We start from the raw sequence: 17413 nt of genomic DNA on the forward strand, positions 1-17413 counted from the left end.
AAATGAGGAAATCTATTGAATTGATGTCCATGCGCTGCTGTTTGCAATTGCGTTTGGTCAAACATGAAAAGCCTTCATTCTCTTGAGGATTTGGCGTCTATATTACAAATTTAATTTCATCATTTTAAAGCGAAATCTTTGGATTTCTCCAATATTGAGAGACTTACACCTAAATCTCAATCAACGAGCTATCCCGTGAGAGCAAACTCAATAGAGATATGCTTCGCAATACTCATGGTTGATATTTTCATGCAAAATCACTCAACAACACTCAAGCCGGAAAAAATGATTTAGTCATCAAACCCGTTAAAACCTCGTGATAATCGATCGGTTGACATTAGGAAGGATTACTATAATTCTACCAAACTAACCAGAAATCTTTTTTTGTTTTTAATTATGAATCCTGGTTTACGGCTAACCAGCCGAGTGGAAGTTTAACAACTACCGAAAAGCTAAACATTACATATAATTTGCAATTGGATTAGATGGACAAATTGATGTGAAGATTTGCAAAAAAGTTACACGTCTTCTCAGTGAGAATCGAACTCACGACTCCCTGATCTCTAGTTAGGACGCGTTACCCCTACGCCATGAGAGGACTCATGAACGCAGAAGCTAACCTGAATTCGATTTCAGCTCAATAATTACAATAATTTTTCACAAAGTGCACATCTTTCGGAAGAATTAGAAATGTTTGCTTTGGGCGAAAAAACTGTGGAAATACGAGGCAATGAGCCAAACAGAAGAGTTTATAGGGTAACGACTGTTTACATCGTTCTAAAATGCTAACAGTTGGCGCCAGCGGCAAAAAGTACAGACAATAACCTTTCAAACCTGCAGTTTCTCTCACTGGCCGCCGAACGGCGACACTGGTGTTTGCATTCCACTGATCACGGTACGCCCGTTTCTCAAATTTCACAAACTTCCAACACAAGCACATGGAAGAATGGTAGCCAAGAACTGTCAAAACGTATGGAAAATAATGAAAAATGTAAATTACTTGCAATTAAGAAACTGGGTCGAAAAAGTAGTCATTAGAAATCAAGCGTAATGTAAATATATAACTTTTTGTGTTTAGTTCATGTTCCGTCTTTCTTTCTTTGTTTCAGGATAACGTTTTACTACCACTGAAAAATAACCAATTTTTCAAAATTGTCATATTCCTTCAGAAAGGAGATAAAGCCATTGGTCCCGAGATAATAGAAAAAAATCTATAGTTTTGAAGGTACAGATTCCATGGGCAGACGGGTGACCTGATTAGCATGAAAATTAGGCTTTATTTCTATGTTCTTCTCGGATAGAGCACCAAACTCATTCTACGATAAATCGGACTTCGACGACAAAAACATTTTGTCAGTCAAATCTGTCTTTAATACTTCAATGATTGAGTCTTATTAGAACCCTGGACACGAAATTCCCGTTGGATCGCCTAGAACTGACACAACCCAAATAGATCCGGTCTTGTGTCTTTAGTAAATAAATATTCATGCATTGTTCCTTTTCGATCGAGCCTCTGGCTCAATATGCTCTACCAAAAGAAATCACAGCTTCTTTCTGCTGAAACCCATACCAAGCCTTGGAATTTTTTTTCCAAACCACAGAAGCTTTTCTTTTCCATCCAACCCAACGACGTTATTTATCAAGCTCTCTTGCATATCTACTGGGCAAAACAACATTGTGGCACAGCATAAAAACGCCTGAATAACAAAATCCTACATCGAAAACAAAATCGCCCTTATCTCAAGCCCTACCAGGCTCTGGATGTCTTTCCCTATTCCATTTTGTCGGTTTTTCCGGATATGGAATTTCAAATTAGTTCTTAATAATCGTACCGCTGTCAGCCTCAGTCGGCTGAAAATGCCGTCCGAGAATGGCGACGAGCCGACGCAAATTGGACAATAATCTAGCACCTGAAATAACCATTAATCAACGTTGTCAATCACGATTTGGCAATGCTTATCTGTGAACCATTAACGGCAGATGTGATTGTGATATTCTTCATGAAGATTCATTGCTATCTACTTTTCTCAGAATCTAATTTGGATTTCGTCGATTATTGCTGAAGCTTTTCAGCCTGAATGTATGCACAACAGAACAATATTTTCAACTAAAACTTTACAACCCCCTATTATCCTGATAATCTATGCAACCCTACTCTTCATGACTCAAACAGCACACATTCACACACTCACCAAATCAAATATCCATAAACCTTAGTTAGATGTCTGTGTTCCAATCTGCCTTGTCTCCTGTTTATTGTTTCGAACGTTTCACTTCCTTCCAACAATGTGTTCTCTTCTGTATGCGTGCGTGTGTGTTGTGTTACCTTTTTAAGCTCTGGTTTAGAAAGTTGTTCAGCTCTATCCGTTTGAGTTTGGCAAAAATTTTCACCAATCATCACTGTGTGGATGAGTTTTAATTTTAGCTGTGTCGTTCTCGATTTTCTCTGTTCCTTCTTTCTCCCGAATCCTCTATGTCCGTAGAAATTGTTTAGAGTCTCGAATATTGTTTCAATCCATCGATTGTTATATCATTTAGGCAAACTTGCAAAGAGTTTAGAGCCTTTTAAATGATTTTTTCTTATTAACAAATATACGATTACTTCAAGAACCGATAGAACAATAGAATAACAAGTTGACCTTGAAGCCAATTGAAAACCGTCTTATTTTACTACTTGTTTACACACTCACACTCACATACACGTATGTATAGGAGAGGTAGGGCCCGGTTGCTCGGCACACGCAGAAGGATGTGACGGATCTACAGGTATTAGATATAACGCAAACTAACACTTGCTCGAGTAAGGTTTTTTTCTTCTACTTTTTCCTTCTGTTTTGACTTTTTTACACTACTGACTTGCTACGTAAGAATAGACCTTTTATATCACATTTTAAACTCAAACTCAAATAAATAGACTATTTCCGTTCGATCTTATCTATTTTTATATGTTATTTTGTATTTTATAGTATATTTTCTAATCTTTTTATATGCACTTCTAACTATGTTTTTTAGGTTGAATAATTGAAATTAAATGACCAAAAATCTTATACCGAAATTTTATGAATTGGCATTCTTAAAAAATAAACTTAAGATTAAAAGTTCATCCTTAGGTATGCTACATTTGTACACTTTTCATACAAAACACATGAGCGTGGTTCAAATTTAGCATCCCTAGAAATGAACTTTGAAACTAAAGTTTATTTCTTGAAATGCCAATTCATATTATTATGTTACCAGAGACGTTACATTTAATTTTGCTACACTATAGATATTTTAAGACAAGATTGTTGAATACAAGAGTAAACGGTCTATTCATCCAACAAGATCAGTGACAATTCTGAAAACACAAACTTCCAACGATTTACTTAGTTATTTTTGATTGCACATTTACATAATCTTTTGCTGATATGAGAATATTGAATTAGATGATATATTTAAAGATGAAACATTGAATTAAAAGTAGTCACAGTTTTTTTTGCTAGGTAAAATCGATGTATTTAGAAAGTCATATGTTTTCAAAATTTCTTTGTGTTCGACGTATCAAAATGAAATTAAGTTAATTTCTTACTGGACACGTACATAGTCCTTTTTTCTACGTTTCATAAAGCTTAATAATTATAATTATTATCGTATAAAAATGCTTGTATGCTTCAGAGTAGATGCAGTATATGTTTAATTTTTTTTTTTTCGAATTCCATGGCTTCGCTTTTATTTCCGATGCTTTTTTTGACACAAATTTACTACCACAATAGAACAACATTTGAAAACACACTACATCGTACTTGGAAGAGAAGCGTGGTTATCTTAGGCAATGTTAATGTATTGTCAAAATTGTCAAAGTGTTTCTCAAATGTTGTTCTATATCCAGCTTTTTACGAGCGCTAATGACTGCCGCAAATAGGTTCACTTTCTGGTAGGGATCATACGATTTGACGTTTGGCTTGGGTCCGATCAATAGAAAACGACTCAAGCCACACGTCAAATCGACTTATCCCTACCAGAAAGTAAGCCTGTTTGCGGTAGCCATTAGCGCTTTTAAAAACCTGGATTGTTTTTTTCTCATGCTAACAAACAGATGACGAAATACGACAAAGCAAGTCGTATTTTCTGATAAAGTTGGCTCGTACAAACCGGCATTACAATTTCAATTGTATCCTTCATATGCTTTCACGGTCATATTGAAAATATTATGTAGTTCGGCCTGTGCTGCTTTTGTCGCTATGTAACAATGGGAGACTATCTCCTCTCTTACTCTCTTTCGATTATAACAGTGCAATCAAAGACACATTAAAGACCTCCATGTCCCTTGCAGTTGCCAAAAATTTTATGGCTCATAAGCTAATCTAGAATGCCGTGAAAAGAGTAAGGCGATCTGTCAAACTTGGGTACCTTTCGTGCTACCGAGGGACCAAATGCAGTACTAGAAGTGGTACCCAATCTGATCCCTAGTGGGACGGACCTGGTGCAATAATACTACAAGAATACAAAAAACCGCAACAGAAGAGGTTAATGTGGCTCAGTTATTGATTAAAGAGAAAGATCAATAACTGGAAGCCCACACAATAGAAACCTCAGCCAGCGCAGTTGCTGGCTAGTGTAGTGTGCTATTCCTATACCTAAAAAACAATGCGCTCTCGGGCTAGGCATTGGATATATGTAGAAAGCGTTGTGTTTGGATGGGCATCTAATTCTTCCGAAAGAGGTGCACTTTGCGAAAGAGGACCACGTGATTATTGAGCTGAAATCGAATTCAGGTTAACTTCTGCGTTCATGAGTCCTCTCATGGCGTAGTGGTAACTAGAGATCGGGGAGTCGTGAGTTCGATTCTCACTGAGAAGACGTGTAACTTTTTCGCAAATCTTCACATCAATTTGTCCATCTAATCCAATTGCAAATTATATGTAATGTTTAGATTTTCGGTAGTTATCAAAAAGAGGTTTTCGGACTGCTAGGTAGGTCCTTTTGAAAAGCTACGCGAGATTTTTTCACATGTAATAAACGGATGACAGTACGAGAGAACAATAGACCTATTCACGGGTTAACTATTTGACGTTTTAGCGGTGCCGTATTATTTCACGAACACGTGCATTGGTCCGTACCGTAATTCGGGGTGTAGTTGATCAGTGGGGAGAAGTTGATCATTCCCGTACCCACATGTATGAACTGCCAAGAGAGCTATTATCCGTTTTCAATTATCACAAGTTGTGTCATATCGTATAACCTGATAGCTGCTCTTGATGTTTCTGAATTCGGTTCGTCGTTAAATATAGTTATGCCATGGAAAAACAGATTTTTAAGGAAATGTTCGATGATTTGTTAAAGGGTTCTACCCCAAACATTCGTCTATTGCCAAGGCAAAAGACACCATTTAAATAAACTGTTTCGTACATTCCATATATGTTCTGTGAACCCAGTTTTATATTTGCATTGAGGATAAAAAATCATTTTCAGAGATAAAAATGTTCTTTTTGTGAGCGAGTTGCCAATTTCAAAGAAAATTGCATACCTTTAGGCGTTTTATTTGGTGTATTCTGGATTTCACAACATTCAATTCTAAAATTAACCGATTTATCAACAACTTGTAAGATTTTTGAGACTTGATTCGGGATCACTGATCCCAAATTTAGTAATTAGCATGTCTCTTTATTTTAGGAAACATGTCACAGTAATTGATCAACTTCACCCCGGAATCAAAAATTCCACTTTTTGATTTCTAAAAAATATTTTTGTTATCATGATAACAATTCGAAATAATTTCGTTTCTATAATTCGATAAACATCCAACCAGTACAGGTTTTGAAAATATTTGGATGAGAATACATGCATCCTACTAGGAATTATAGAACAGAATCGCTTAAAAGTGATCAACTTCACCCCATTTTACGGTACTAATAAAACTTCGATTTGCGACTGGAGGACAATGTTTTTGTTATGGTGCGTGCAAAAAAAGGGTTCAAATTCCAGGCCTTTTGTCTGTTGGCACGGTGTGGAACTCACGTTAGGCGTGCTTAACCACTAAAAAACTTTCCTTACTGCTCCTATGCCTCGATCTCCCCCGGAGTCACATCACGCAACTTCATTGGGGTAGGGCTGTGTTCATGCACTTCGTCAGTCTCAGCCGCTAGCTGTTTTGCTGGTTCGCGTTTGGAGCGTAATGTCGTCAAAAACGCTGCTCACTACGACATTTCTACGGTGTCTCTGCAAACCTTGCACAGCTTTCTGTGCGATGGCGCATTCTACTCCTGGGCTGACCTCACGTCAGAGCCCTGTCGAACTTCTTCTGGACGCTCATGTGCACTTCACTACTCTAAGACGACTCGTTCTCCGCTGCTGCTTTTCGAACTCTCCTAGTTGACCAGTTGGATGCCAAGGTCGGTCCAGCGATTCCGGTTGGAGGATGACTTCCGGTTCACTGGCGCCCCGACGACCCAAAACTGATTTGTGACGATCGATGCTACTCGGCCTAGTCCCCGACGATGAAGCTAGCCTACTCCGGCTACGCGTTTCTTCATGCTTCAATATTGGCCAGTGGAGTGCCGAAGTCGGGCCAGCGATTCCAGTTGGAGGATGGCTTCAAGTTCACTGGCGCTCCGACGACTCAAGCAGGTGATACGCCTGTACTACTCAGAATAGCCCCCGGTGGTGGATCTATCCTACTTCGACGAAGATTTCCCCGGTGGCTATCCGGGCAAATGTCGAGGTCGGTCCTGCGATTCCGGTGGAAGGAAGCTTCCGGTTCACAGGTGCCCCGACGATCATTTGTCGGTGCTGTTTTACGATTTACTCAGTCCCCGACGGTGGACTCTGAAGTCGGTCCTGTGACCCAAGTGTCAGGGTCGGTTCTGCAATTCCGGTTAGAGGCTTGCTTTCGGTTTGCAGGCGCCTCGATGAATTATTACCGATACTACCGATACTGACTGAGGATCTAGCCTACTCCGATCACGCCCGATGGTCTCCTCTAATCAACAGACTGACTTGTCGAGTGCCGAGGTCGGTCCGACAATTCCGGTGGCAGGTTGGCTTCCGGTTCATCAGCGCTCCGAAGACATGACGTCAAGCGCAGCTCTCTGTGTCTCATTTTGCTCCTCTGCTCGCCTGACATTATTTGGTCATTTTATTCCAAAGATCTACGCTAAAGTACTCACGAAAAGCAGCCGCCACCGTGTTTCGTGCTATGTTGAACTTCGGTTAGTCGAAGACAACATGTTTTGGCGATTCTTCAATCCCCATACACTCAGGACGCATGGCTGAATCGATGCAGATACTGCTTGAAGCAGCCGTGACCTGACTGGAACTGTGTCAAGTGGAAGTTCACTTCTCCGTGCTCCCTATTCACCCAGGCCGATACATTCGGGGTGAGCCTGTGGGTCCTCCTTCCTTTCTCGGAAACATCCCATTCTTGCTGCCACTTAGCCAGCGAATGAATTCTTGCCTGCATGGTTTCTCTTCGCTGATAGCAGTCGATGTCTTCGGAAAGGATGATGCAAATCGGGATCAACCCAGCGATTACGCATACCGCCTCCGACGATATAGTCCTGTACGCGCTCATCACTTGCTCGGTGATGAGTTGGACCGCGCTGTTTAACGTAGCCCGATTCCACTTGATCTGTAGCGCCGCGTCCCAAGCTGGCGCATCGTATCTTAGTATCTATTGCTCAATATTTAGCAAGAAGACGCCTCTTACTGCTTCCACGACAACCTATGTTTTGCATAATTCCCGCAGGCATAATCGACGTGACAGTTGTTCAGCCGATCGTTCAGCATTACGATCAGGTATTTCAGCGTTCGATGTGATGCTATGTCATGTCCCAGCCGTGCATCGCCGTGGTCATCGGTGAAGCCGACGATCTCGACCTCCTTGAGTAGCTCCAGCATTCCATAGCATTGGATCCATTATGGAACCTTGTGGGACTCCAGTCGTTATTCTTAACGATCAACGCTCCGTCATCGTAATCATCGTCATCATCGAAACTTCAGGTGCAGTTTTTCTGTTCAAAACTGGAAATTATCCGATGAAAATGTGTTCACTGTGTTGCGGTTGGAGAATTGAATACTGTGAACACATTTTCCAGTAAAATTTCTTGATTTTGAAGGAAAAAACTGCTTTTGAAAATTCCGAAATTGATGACGGATCCTGTCCCCTTAACTCCTTCGGGTCGACGTCGGTTTCATACCTCAGTATTCGGGTTTGGAAGGAGCTCTTCAAAATCTGGCACAAGTAGTCGGGAACCCGTAGTCTGTGCAGTGCTGTAGCAATGGTCTCCCAGCTGGCGCCGTTGAACGCGTTCTTCCTAAGTAAAATTTCTCCTTTTTACCGAAGTAATTTTGACAGCTGATCCAGTATGAGCGAAATGTCACTTTTACTTGCGGAATAATTGAGCGGCACATTTTTCCGTACGGAAAAATAACTCGAGCCATGATTTGTACAGCAGGCATTGTTATGAAATCAGCTCTACTTCTCAGCAGCGTACAACTCAAGTAATTTCCGTAGCGGAATCATTCATTGACCGTTTCTTGTCCTATCCTTTTGCACAGTACTTATGATCAGCCTACCGGCCAATACGCAAAACACTTAAAGCCGCTCGTTACATTGGCGTTTCCATCCTCCGGTTTACAGAGTGAAGGTCGCTTCGTGCAATCTTTCTCGAAGTGCCTTTTTCTCCCCACATTTCCTGTAAAATTCGGATCTGTCCGGACAATTATTGATTGCCGCTTGATATCCGAAGTCCATGCACTTGATTTGTTGCCTCTAGGATCTCAGTGGACAAACCGAACATCCAAATTTCGCCTTTTCCTTCTCCATCAGTTTGTTGGCTGCGGCCACTGGTAGCCGAATCGTCGCTAACTGTGTGGCATCGTACGCCTTTGAATGTCGGATTGTCATGGCCACATCACCGATATCGCACTGTGATCGCAACTCCTGTCTCAGATCATCATTGGATGTGATCTAGTCTAGATTACTTACTTTTACTTTTGCTGGCTCTACGTCCTTCAAGACATGACCTGCGCCACAATGTTACGCCAATTAACTCGGTCCATGGCTGCTAACCTCCAATTTCTCGATCGCCCCACACTTCCAAGATCCTGCTCCACTTGGTCAAACCACCTAGCTCGTTGCGCTCCCCTTCGTCTTGTACTTGCTGGATTTGAGGTGAACACCATTTTTGCGGGATTGTTGTCCGGCATTCTCACAACGTTTCCCGCCCATCGTACCCAGTGCCGTAGCGTGCGGTTGGCCAGGTTGGCACCCGCCAAGGGCGCCAGCCTTCAGGGGGCGCCAAAATGCGTGACCCACTTGGTAAAATTTTTGAATATACATATTTTGTAAAAGTGCCAGAGTTTTAATCAAATCTTCTACGTAAACATGATACGATGAAATAATTTCCTAATAGATTTTTCCAAATGGATTGGAGCAATCCCAGAAGATGTGAAAAAGGATTCATTATTTAAAAATATTTGAGAAATGTTATTAGACTTATCAATGAAAATACATTGAAGATTTGTATAAAAATAGTATTCAATAGTATAATTTATAAATCATACACATGGTACTCGTGGTAAAATTTATTAAAAAACAATCAATATTTTGAAATATCCATAGAACTATGCCTCAACAACTCAAAGTAAAAATAATTGAATTCCACAGAATTATTGGATGGATTCACATACAATTCCGGACACTATTCTCACCGGAAATCTTAGACAGATTTTTCTAATAATTCAAAACCTAAAACAATACTATATACTAGACGGGTGTCGAACAAAATCTCGAGTTGACTTTTCAAAGAATGATAACAAAAATTTTGATGAACCCCTAAGCGGATTCTCAGAACATATTAGTACATTGTAATGAGAACATGAAATAAATGCAATGGAATTGGTTTTTATCCGTAACAACAGCAATTCTTTACTGTCTCTCTTTAAGCGGATGATAACCGTTCACATGTTAGAAAATGTTATAAGTAGAAGGATTGCTCGTTTGAAAGAATTCATTATATTCCCGCGCATTCATAACATTTTAAGAAAAGTTTTGATTAACAGTGACAGGATTTTCTATCTATTTCTATCCTGCTGTTTAAATTAAGCTTCTAATATCCTGATATTCCTAATTCTTGGCAAAATTTCTTTAGTTATTCTCTTTTGATCTCTTTCGGTATATACTGGAAGAAAAAACTTCCCAGTATTATTCTATACAAATTCTTCATTCTAAAGTGACAAACATTTTAAAAACTATTATATGATTCAAGGCAAACACATTTCAAAAAAAAACATAATAAGCAAGAAATTGCTTAAAAAAATTTTCAAAGATTTTCTGCAAGTTTGCCACAATTTTGACCTCAAAATGTGGCTAATATATTGCATTGATGACATGAACTGAAAATTTATTATATAACATGTTTTAGAAGCCTAGAAATAAATAAAAATAAATAGTTCTGTGATTACCACTATTGCTTATTTAAGAATGTACTTTTCATTAAATTTGCATATCAGGTTTCAGTAATCAAATCCAATAGTTTCTGCGAATGTTTCTTAAACATCAATTTTATAGACGAATTACTTGAAACATCTTCAAGATAGCTTCAGGGTTATCAGTCAGTTAACCACTTAAAGATATATGAAATATTTTGTATGCCTTTCTTCAGATGTCCAACCAAAAGTTTGTAATTGTTAATTTAATTGTTAATTGTTAAACATTTTTTTAGAATCTCGATGGATAATTATAGCAGATGTCAAAAAATCGTTACAATTTTCTGAATTAGTTTCAAGTGAACTTGTACAACGCAAAAATACTATGGGTGGGGCGCTCAAACAACGGTTTGCCAAGGGCGCCATGAAGCCACGCTACGGCTCTGATCGTACCCTTCCAGCTTTGGCGACCTTCTGGATACTGAGTTCACCGTAGAGTTGCGCAAGCTCGCATACTCCGCCGAAGATCGTCCTAAGCACACGTCGTTCAAAAACTCCTAGCGCTTGCAGGTCCTCTTCGAGCATTGTCCACGTCTTATGCCCGTAGAGGACTACCGGTCTTATCAGCGTCTTGTACATCGTACGCTTAGTACGGAAGTGAAGTTTACCAGACCGCAAGGTCTTGTGGATTCCGTAGTAAGCACGACTCCCGGCAATGATACGTCTTCGAATTTCTCTGCTGCAGTTGTTATCCGACGTTATCAATGACCCTAGTTAGACAAATTCGTCCACCACCTCGAACTCATCCCCGTCGATCATCGTGCATCTGCCAATGCGCATCTGCACTGAATCACTGCCTCCTGAGTTAAAGCTATTACGTTTGGTTGGCCAAGCTCTTGATCACCAGTTCGTTCTTCAGCTCGAAGAGCATTTCTCCTCTCTGAGCCTCGTTCTGACCAGCTTCGGATCATCTCTGGCCCTACGAAGAATCATTGCGTACGTAATTTGGTTGTTTGCCTTAACTAGTATGGCGTCCCCCTTCGACCAGTCACTTTCTACGTACCCTGCGTTTTCTTTTCACTTCCTTCATCGTGTTTTTTCACTTTGTTCTTCTGGCTCCTGACGGTTTGCCATTCTTCATTCGTTTTCTGTTCAGTGCAGCAGGTAGTTACCCTGCTCGTTTTTCTGTTTTTTGTTTCGAGCCCGCTTCTTCTCCTTTTTCTGTTTTTTTTTCGAGCCCGCTTCTTCTCCTGGCGAGTCTCTATCATGCTTCTTCAAAGGCTTGTTGACATGTGCCTTAGAGGTTCTAGGCGCGTCAGCAACTGTTTGTTCTTAGCAATTTATAGTGTCTTTTCGGCCGCCTCTGCTCTCATTTTTAACGCTTTCTGTTCGTTTTCGGCTGCGTTTATGACGGATTTTATGCTCGTCACTAATCTTGTGATGCACATTAGTCCTGTCCTTCGTGTACTCGTAGAGTTCATAGACCTTATTTTTTACCTCCATCAACTTCGAATTCCCCGTTATCCTTCCTGGCCAATGCTGTTGCTCGATTTCGGTGTGTCAGAAAACATAAAACTGTGACTATTTCCACCGACTAAGGGGGCAAATTTGGAACATACTTGGAGGTTTCCCAAGGTTTTAACGGGACGGGGGCAACCGCACTATTAGCCAACTTGCTGTTTCGGAGAGGTATCATCCAATCTTACTAGGGAAGTGGAATAGCACGGCTGTCAGCTCTGCATCATCGGTGTCTATGCGTGTCCATGTTGATTGCGGCCAGTGTACCATAATCAGAATTTTACTGACAGATTTGAAACATAAAGTATTCAAATTGATCATTAAATGAGTGGTCGATGGAAATTTCTGCAGTTCAACGTCTGTTTGTCTGTGCCTTCCACGTTCGCTATATGCTCTCCGACCTTTAAATACTTCGAAGGCTAAACATTACGCATTCTCAGTACTACTAACTACTCAATAGTGATTACCCAAATCCAAACTTTGTCCAACAACAAAACACATTACAATCCGATTCCCACTAAATGCTTTCACGCCCATTCCCACCACCTGCTCTACAACTAACTCAGAAGTGAAAAAAAAAATCCCTTAATCATCACCGGGACTCGCATCCGCCCAAGCCTTTTCCCGACTCCGGACATAACGGAAACCACTCAGTTTTCCTCTGGGGCGCCAAAGAGATCACTCCCGAAACTTTTCTCGTTTGCCAAAACAACGAGAAAAAAAACCTGCGCGAACAAATTCCAGAATAATTCATTTTCGAACCGCTAGTAACGCAACCGACCGGCAACGTGACCGAGAGGGGAAAAGATTTTCCCTAGTCACGAATCTGCCGGCTCATTAAAAGGCTTTCGGTGGCCGAAAACTATACCACGGTGCTCCCCAGATCGTTATTATGAAATAAAAAAAAAATCCATCAAATCTGTGCTCACCAGTCGTTTCAATTTTAAGTTACGCCTTTTTGATTTCATAAAAGCACAAATTCAAAGGTAATCAGAGTTATTTGAACAGGTTTTCATTTTTCGCGATAATCAAATGAATTATACGATCAAAACTTGACGCAAATTTGGTATTTTACGTCATTTGTAACCTATGGGCTAAGTTTTTAACAAAAAGATCAACAAAATTTGGAGTTATGCCCTTCTTGCTGCGTCACCTTCAAAAGCATTGATTTTTAAATAGATTATTGAGACATTCTAATACCGTTACTCATGTTTCAAACCTCAAGGTGGAATGATGTCACAAATTCCTAAAAAAAAAGTATTTTCCAAAGTTTTGATGATTCAAATAGCTCTGAATTCTTTTGAATTTGTGGACTTCTATTATCAAAAGGGCGTATCTTAAAAACAGGCCTCACTATTTTTTTATATTTCACCCAGACATGCCGAATATCCATGATCACAAATTTAATGAAGATTTTTCCTGATAACAACGGTCTTGGGAGCACCGTGATGCCATAACCATTTGCACAATGGCATATCTAGTTTTTAAGCGGAAAGTTTTTCGTTTTTTGGGGTTTTTCTGTTTTCCGGAGTCGGTTTGTCCGACAGCTTGTTTTTGTCCAAGTTCTATCTTTGTAACAGAGAGTAATTTAGCTCTGTTCGGGTTTAGGAGGGGGGCTTTCCTTCCTTTGCACTTGCTTTCGACTCGACTCTACATCGCACGATTGGATTCGTTAAATGAATGGTAAAATTTATTGCGGGACTTAATCACGTTCCCTTCGCACATTAGATCTGCATGGAATGAAACGTTTGCTTTTGGATCTCTCTTCTCTCCTACCGATACTGATTTATGATTGCACGATTTTATCCGTGAAACGGACTGCTTCAAGAATGCTTTAATCACGTCATCCAAGTTTTGCACTCTACATCTTATCTAATTGCTTGCGATTTGACAAATTACTTATTATTACTTTTTGGAAGCTTGACTGAATTATTTATTTCCTTTTTCCCTTTCTTCCCTACCGTACCAACCAAAGCAGTAAATTGCTCAATATTTAGCCGTAAGAAGAAACAGTGCCGGGACAAATACCTAGCCAAGCACAATGCCGTCTTCGATCAGCTGGATTTGGTGACCTACGAGGAGGTCGTCAAGGTTCCAGGTTTGTACCTCATGACATCCGATATCTTTGCCCAAATTCCTAACGCTCTTTTCTTCCAGTCGGTGATCCGGCCTTCCAACGGCGAACTCTGGTCCTACTCGGAGCCCATGGTGTCGGTAGACGTCATATCAAAAATACCCTCATAGCTAAGTACCCGGACAAATACGCTTACCCCATACCACGTGAGTACTTCCAGAGCTTCCGTAGAATGACTGATATGTTATTCCCTAATTTCGTCCCACAGACACCACCAGACCGCCCCGGCCGGACGAGGAAAATGGCCGCAGCTACTACTTCATATCACACGACGAGATGATGGCGGACATCCAGGCGAACGAGTACCTCGAGTACGGTACCCACGAGGACGCCATGTACGGCACCAAGCTGGAAACGATACGACGCATCCACGCCGACGGCAAGATGGCGATCCTGGACGTCGAACCACAGGCCTTAAAAATACTGCGCACAGCCGAATTCACACCGTACGTTGTGTTCATCGCGGCCCCGCTGCTGCAAAACATTGCCGACGTGAGTATTGAACCATAGAGTTGTTGCTCAAATATCCGAAGTGGTAAACGCTCATCTATCCAGCATATTTACTTGGGATGGGTTTGAATCCCTCCGATCGTGGATTCTTATCTCCATCTTCATGATTCATACGACGCACACTGGAGCAAATCGCTGTTTTCGACGGCCAAAACTTCTAGCACTCTGGATATGCATCCTAGAGGTTTGGTGTCTTCGACAAAGTATTTTGGAATAATTTTTACTACATTCTCATTGATTCAGATTTGATCTAGATGAGTGAAAACTGATCTAGATCAGTTTTATCTTTTGGTAGGAGCGTCCTAGCAAAAAACTGTCTTCTGCAAAGTTGTTTATTGAGGCATTTTTGACATTTCTTCCGAAGACATTTACACTCTATTACTGACGTGGATGGTAATATATAACAATTTAGTAAAAACAGTCAAAAACACGATTTTGACCATTTTTTCATATAAAAAAAAATGTTTAAAAATATTTTATCATCAAGTCTTAGAAGCTCAACTATAACAAAGTAAATTTACATAATTGAGTAACAACATTTTCAGATTTTATTATATTTTTAGTAAAAACAGTTCAAAAATAGTGTTCCAGGATAACTCATGGAGCGGCAGATGGCGGCAGCTAATTTTTTGTATACGACTGTTCAAAAACATAAGTTTCATTGTCACGAAGAAAGTAAAGTGGGGCCACGTGGGGCTTTATTGTTTGGCGGTTTGAAAATTTTATGAAAATATGTTAAAAAATGCTTATATTTGATAAGCTTTTCATGAATTTATATTTTTAAAATGTATTTCAAAAACATATTGAATGTTGACAAAGTGTTTTGAAAAAGTCATTACTGAACTGGTGTTCTTTTTTTTTATCAATTCATTTATTTAAGGCTCAATCGCGTTTAACGCTTTACGGAGCCGAGATTCATTTTTGTACTTTTTTACAATTGTTTAACTTCTTAAGTACCAAGTTTAGTCCGGGTTGGAGCCAGGGTACTCGTGGCAACTCGAGGTTAGTGGTCACAAATATTTTTAGGAAGGGCTAGGTTGGGATTGGGTTACAGGGTTCTTTGCAGCTCATCCGGGTGGTATTTCATGGTTGCTGGGGAAGAGAACACAAGAGAATTAAACTTTTATACAACACAAGCGATGATAATCGTAAATCGACAACATGTAGACGAGATCGCGGGAGCCCAACACATCTCTAACTGAAACATAGGGTTGTCTACCTCGGGCCGCAAGGGTATCCAAAAGTTGTGCTCTGGAGGCGTCCATATCCGAGCACTGCCAAACTACGTGATCGATGTCATCATAACCGGAACCACACCTATTACATATATTGCTCAGCGCGAGGTTAATCCTGTGCAAATGTGCGTCTAGCGAGTAATGGTTGGACATAAGTCTTGACATCACGCGAATGAAATCTCAACTTACATCCCAACCTTTCCACCACGCTCGCAAGGATACTCTAGGGATTATGGAATGTAACCAGCGTCCCAGTTGGTCATTAAGCCAGTCGCTTTACCAACCGTGAAGAGATCTTTGACGTACTAAATGAAACAATTCATCGTGTGAAATTCTTCTATCTCACCTTTCTCAGCGCCCACCTTTGCGAGAGAGTCCGCCTTCTCATTGCCATAAATTAAGCAATGTGAGGGGACCCATACAAAGGTAATCTTATATGATCTTTCGACCAGTGCACACATCTGCTCTCTTATTTTTGTAAGAAAGTAAGATGCATGCTTTACAGGTTTCATCGATCGGAGTGCCTCAATAGAACTGAGACTATCCGAGAAGATGAAGAAGCGGTCTGCGGGCATGTTTGAGATCATCCCCAAAGCGAAGTTGATTGCTGCCAGCTCAGCAACATAAACCGTGCAAGGTTCCTGAAGTTTTCGGAAGGCGGAAGAGTTTTCATTGAAGACACCGAAGCCAGTGGATCCATTTATACGTGACCCGTCAGTGAAATATCTCTTGTAGGAATCGACATTCTGGAACTTTCCGTTGAAAATACGTGAAATAGTTATACATCGAAGTTGATCTGGAATTCCATGAATAGCTTGTTTCATGGACAGATCATATTCAACAGAGGAACTGTCATTGGTGAAGCGTACACGTGGAGGGTTATAACATGGAAGGCTAATGTCAGATGACATGTAGTAGAGATAAACTCTCATGAATTTTGACTGAGTATTCAGTTTAAGAAATTCTTCGAAGTTTTCGATGACGAGTGTGTTGCTCACTCCACACTTAATAAGTATTCTTAGCGAGAGCTCCCAGAATCGGTTCTGTAGCGGTAGAACCCCTGCCAGAACTTCTAGGCTCGCATTGTGTGTCGAGTGCATACACTCTAAGGCGATACGCAAACAACGATATTGAATTCGTTCCAATTTAATCAGGTGGCAGTTTGCTGCTGAGAGAAAACAGAAAGAGCCATACTCTAGAACAGAGAGAATTGTTGTTTTATAGAGTTTTATGAGGTCTTCCGGGTGAGCACCCCACCATGTTCCGGTAATTGTTCGTAGAAAATTGATCCTTTGTAGGCATTTTTCTACCAAATACTTAGTATGGATTCGCCAAGTGCATTTTGAATCAAACCAGACCCCAAGATATTTTGAAGTCAAAGACTGATCGATGTCTGTTCCTAAAAGCTTAAGCTTTAGTTGGGCTGGATTCCGCTTTCTAGAAAATACGACCAGTTGAGTTTTTTGCGGTGCAAACTCGATCCCTAAATTTCTAGCCCAAGTGGATAGATTATCAAGGGAATTTTGCAATGATCTTTGCAAGATGTCGGCTCGTGGGCCCTTAATAGAGACCACAGCGTCATCTGCAAGTTGTCTAAGCGTGCATGGTT

General features: G+C 40.5%; 1 protein-coding gene across 7 annotated transcripts in view; it reads left to right on the forward strand.

Moving 5' to 3' along the window:
- LOC5563709 (peripheral plasma membrane protein CASK) overlaps positions 1-17413 on the forward strand; it is a 268029-nt gene that overhangs the window by 231749 nt on the left and 18867 nt on the right. For 4 of the 7 annotated variants that reach the window (XM_021837539.1, XM_021837540.1, XM_021837542.1 and 1 more), the window contains 4 exons: positions 2713-2766; positions 13901-14023; positions 14083-14205; positions 14268-14551. In XM_021837539.1, the coding sequence (XP_021693231.1) occupies positions 2713-2766; positions 13901-14023; positions 14083-14205; positions 14268-14551 (584 nt within the window). The remainder of the gene's footprint in view (positions 1-2712; positions 2767-13900; positions 14024-14082; positions 14206-14267; positions 14552-17413) is intronic. The other 3 variants (XM_021837544.1, XM_021837545.1, XM_021837543.1) reach the window with 2 other exon arrangements.

This window comes from Aedes aegypti, chromosome 1 (assembly GCF_002204515.2).
Source record: "Aedes aegypti strain LVP_AGWG chromosome 1, AaegL5.0 Primary Assembly, whole genome shotgun sequence".
Classification (NCBI taxonomy): Eukaryota; Metazoa; Arthropoda; class Insecta; order Diptera; family Culicidae; genus Aedes; species Aedes aegypti.